General features: G+C 47.9%; 1 protein-coding gene across 1 annotated transcript; it reads right to left on the reverse strand.

The window, feature by feature from the left end:
* Nucleotides 1–2,848: 2,848 nt before the first annotated feature.
* On the reverse strand, nucleotides 2,849–4,140 carry LOC133902921 (uncharacterized). Its single transcript, XM_062344245.1, has one exon. The coding sequence runs from the start codon at nucleotides 4,081–4,083 to the stop codon at nucleotides 3,217–3,219; it is 867 nt and encodes a 288-aa protein (XP_062200229.1). The 5' UTR covers nucleotides 4,084–4,140; the 3' UTR covers nucleotides 2,849–3,216.
* Between the last annotated feature and the right edge of the window lie 415 nt (nucleotides 4,141–4,555).

Below are 4,555 nucleotides of genomic sequence, written 5' to 3' on the forward strand. Positions count from 1 at the left end.
TACGAGAAGATCAATACACAAGAGAAATATCCAAGAAATGACAAGTGTTAGAGGTACTCTTCTTATCAATTCTACAGCCAACAAAATCTGCATCCAAAAAACCTCAAAGAGAAAGAGAAGATGAGGCAGAAAATCAAAGACCATACTCGAGAGTATGCTTGAGGTACCTTATAATACGTTTCACTGCTTGGAGGTGAGACGTTCTCAGTGATGACTAGAAGCGAGCACACAAACAAACGACAAAATGGATATCAGGTCTTGTCACCATCAAGTACATGAGGGAGTAAATCATGCTCATGTACTCTCGTTGGTCCACCTCCTCGCCATCCTCATCTGGATTGAGCACGGTCGAGGTAGCCATCGGTGTCGCTAAGGGCTTAGCATCACTCATGTCGAATTCTTCAACAAATCCTTGGTGTACTTTATCTAGTGGACAAATGTACCTTACTTGTATTGCTTGATTTGTAGTCCAAGGAAGAAGTTGAGCTCATCCATCATCGACATCTCGAACTCTCTGCTCATAGTTTCCTTTCATTGATGTCGTCGATCATCATCTGTGAAGGGTGTCGCCGCTAAATGTGTTAAGGAGCTTTGCACTGTGAGATTATCTCCCCTTTAAACACTGTTAGTGTAGGCTCAAAAGTAGCTGAAGTGGAAGTAAAGGCTGTAGAACCTTCTACCGGCGTAAAAGAGGCAGGAACCAGCTCGAGAACGAGCGTGATAGTAGGAACTAGTGGATCATCCTTATGATCCCAAAGAGCTGGAAGGTCGTCATCTACAAAGATGTTTTCGCTCATCTCCTGATCACCTGCACACTCAAGAACAGGTCTAGCACAAGAGGTTGATTCATTAAAGGTCACATCATAGGACTCCATGATGATGTTAGTGTCAAGATTAAGAACCTTGTAAGAATGACAATGAAGCAAATACCCTAAGAAAATACTATCGAAAGAACGTGACTCAAATTTATCAAGATTGTCACGCTTTAGGATGAAGCATCGTAGTAAAAAAAACTCTCAAATGTGAAACTTCCGGCTTCTTTCCAAAGCACAACTCATAAGAAGTCAAATCAAAATTGAACGCAAGAAAATCCAATTGGAGATATAGCAAGATATGCTAATAGCATCTGTCCAAAACTTTCTATGAGTCTTATGCTCATCGAGCCTCGTCCTAGCCATCTCCACCAAAGTGCGATTCTTCTTATCAACCACATAATTCTGCTGAGGAACATGTGGGATAGAAAATTGATGCTCAATGCCATGCTTAAGACAGAAAGCATCAAAGAGATAGTTCTTAAACTCGGTGCCATTATCACTATGAATTACTTTAAATGCACCAGAAAGTTCCTTAAACAATCTCAAAGCCAAGCTCCGAAAGTGTGAGAATACTTCATCATTGCTCACAAGAAAGAAGACCCAAGAGTAGCGAGAGTAATCATCAACAATGGCAATAACATACCATTTCCCAGCTGTCGAACAAACCCGGGAAGGACCAACAGTATCCATATAAAGAAGTTCTCCCGGTTGTTTAGTCATCACTAGATTGACTGGTAGATAGAAGGCGGTAACCATCTTGCCATACTGACAATAAGCACAAACAAGATTCTTCTCAAACTTGAGCTTGGGCAATCCTCGGATCAAGCCTAGGACACTCAAATGAGTAAGCAAATCAAACCTCATGTGCTATAGTCTCCTATATCACATCCAAAGCTCAGAAGGAGGTTGAGAAATCAAACAACGAGAAGAACCAAGAGGCTTAGAAAAATCAGCTCTAAAAACTCTTCCAACTCTGGAAATCTGACAAATCAAAACGCCAGAAGAATCAAGAACTCGAGAAGAAATACGTTTGAAACACACTTCCAAGTCATCATTTAACAACTGAGATACAAAGAGAATGTTGTATCCTAGATGCTCCACTAAAGCCATATCATTAAGAGTGAAACTCCCATTCACCCTTAGCATACCATTAGCTTTCACCATTCCTTCCTGATCATCCTCGAATATGATGTACTTGTGTCGCTTTACAGGTTGAGACTGAAGAACCATGATAAATCTCTAGTCATATGGTGTGAACAACTGGAGTCAATAAACAACTTGTTCTTTAGCCCTCTGGCTGCCCATATATATATATATATATGAGAAATATAGTAAGTGGATGATGCAGTACTAAAGTTTGTCGTAAAACTCTTAGAAATCTAATACTTAGATGATTCGCCTTTAAATAGTAAAAGCCCTTGCGGCGTTAACGAAAATTTCGACGGAATCGCTCTATTTCCTACGGAATTCCTGCCTACCAAACATGCCTTAAGTGCTGTTAGTTTAAAGCAAACCCATTGAGCCTGCGAAAGGGCAAAAAAAAGGACGACCTTTTTGTCGCCTGCTCGCCTGCCAAGAGAATTGGTTGTTGCCGGTGTGCTAGGCTCATAGGTCTTAGCGCAGAATCACTACTGGTGCAGCACTGTTGAGACACAAGCCGGTGCAAAGGTGAACTTCGTACAGGCTATCTTGTCATTCTGTGCCTTGGTGTGTCCCCCTACGAGAGCCTATGATTGCGATCTTCACCAAACCCTGCAGCCCAATCCAGCTCTTTCCACCTGACAGTCTCATCTTCAAGGAAAAAGTCTTGCATACAAATCAAAATCATGCGATCAGCCGAACCCAGCTTGATCATTGCTCTCTGCAACGCAGCCAAAAATGTTGTTGTTATCAAAGTACGAACAGTTATTATAGACTCCAAATTTTGCATGCCTTAACCGCGCTATGTTAGGAAACATGAACACCAGGAGTGACCGAGTGAGTAGCGAACAAGAGACATGATCAAAACTATGAAACGGGGACATAAATGCATATACCAAACCAAAACGCCTCTCCATTTATTTAGAGGTTAATTAACTTACATGCAAACATATATGACCTTAGTAACACATATGATCTCTCTAGTTAATCTACATTCAAGGAGGGTCCAGTACATGATGAGTGCTCTGATGCACAAACATGGTCTCAGGCGTACGTAAGCTATTATATCTTCCATCTTCTCATCCGATGATTTAAAGGCATGCAGCCACTTTTGTCCCTTGATCGATGCTGCTGCTGCGGCTGCTGTCTCTGGCACGTAGATGGCTTCTTATTTTTTTTTCTGTACATGGCCTTGCGTGGACGCGTGCCTCGATCGGTTGATGAAGCGTGCATGGGTGTTTGTGTGACGCCGGCCGGCTGGCTAGACGCGGATGAGAGCCGGGCGGCCGCGCTGCAGCTCCATGGCCTGGCGCTGCTCGGACTCCTGCCGCTGCAGGCGCAGGTGCTGGTGGTGCCGCCGGATGAGACTCTCCGCGCGGCGCAGCAGCTCGTCCTGCGCCATCACGAGCACCTCCCTCGTGCGCCACCCCAGCTGCCTGGCCGCCGACGGTGCCGCCTGTGGTGGCGGCGGGGCCGCCGCCTTGTTGACCGCCGAGACGGACTTCCGCCTGTCTCGGCGCTCCGCGGCTGTGTCGGCCGCACGCTGTAGCCGCGGCAGCTCGTCGCTGTCACACGTCTCGCTCTTCCGAAAGGCCACCGGCCGCGCCGCTCGCCGCTGCACGATGGACTGCCACATCGAGTCCAAGGAGACGTCGACGTCGTCGGGCCTGGCCTCCGCGGCGGCGACAGTCCGAGGCATCTCATCGCCGTGTTTCTTGTCATCGACGTCGAGCCTGCAGGCCTCCACCGCTGCCGTACTCCTCGTCTCCTCCTCGCCGGCTGGCTTCTTGCGCAGGCGGGGGCGATCGGTTCTCCTGGCCGTTCTTGCCTCTCGACCCTGCCTCTTTGACTTCGACACCGGCGCGTTGGCTTGAAGACCCATGGCGGCGACGGTCTCGTACTCCGATGACGGGTAGAGATCATCCACGGCTTTGAGCACGTCGTCGGCGTGTCCAGCCAAAGAGGTGGCGACGGTCGTGTTTCTACGGCGGGAGGAAGAGAGGAGCCAGATGATGATCACGTTTGCCGCCACCCACAGGAGCACAGGGAACGAGAGGAAGCCGGCCGAGATAGACGTGGAGATGTACGAGCCGGCGGGGGCCGCCGTGGCAGCGAGGAGGGAGATCATGGAGGGAGTGGTTGTGCGGGTCGGTAGGGTGCCAAGCGGAAGCAACGGATGAGTCGTTTATATAAGGCCGGCGGCCGGGGGGTAGACTGACAAGTCGGCTTTTGATTGGCGTCGCTTTGGGGCATAGGGACCTCACTGAAAAGTACAAAGCGATTGTCCTATCAATTACCATTGCACAAGTTACCACTACGCTTGTGCGCCTGTTTAGAACACAAGAATTTCACATGAACAGGTCCGATTGTCATCGGAATCGGCAAAACTCTCCCATGAAAAGGAGCCTGAGAAGCTTTTAACCGTAGTTGATCTAGAGATCCGGCGACTTCAAGTCTACGGTCGTCTCGCGACGGTCAGTCAAGCACCAATCCATTCCAGCTGCATCATCAACACACGCAAGCGTGATGTATAGTGACCCTCTGAATTTCTCAGGGGCAATCCAGTGATTGCTCGAGAAAAAACGCTGTGTATTCTAGAG

Source organism: Phragmites australis, chromosome 21 (assembly GCF_958298935.1).
Source record: "Phragmites australis chromosome 21, lpPhrAust1.1, whole genome shotgun sequence".
In the NCBI taxonomy this organism is placed as follows: Eukaryota; Viridiplantae; Streptophyta; class Magnoliopsida; order Poales; family Poaceae; genus Phragmites; species Phragmites australis.

Bases quoted from the DNA above. Each gene is read 5' to 3' on its own strand.
- LOC133902921 (XM_062344245.1), bottom strand. From the start codon at position 4,083: ATGATCTCCCTCCTCGCTGCCACGGCGGCCCCCGCCGGCTCGTACATC.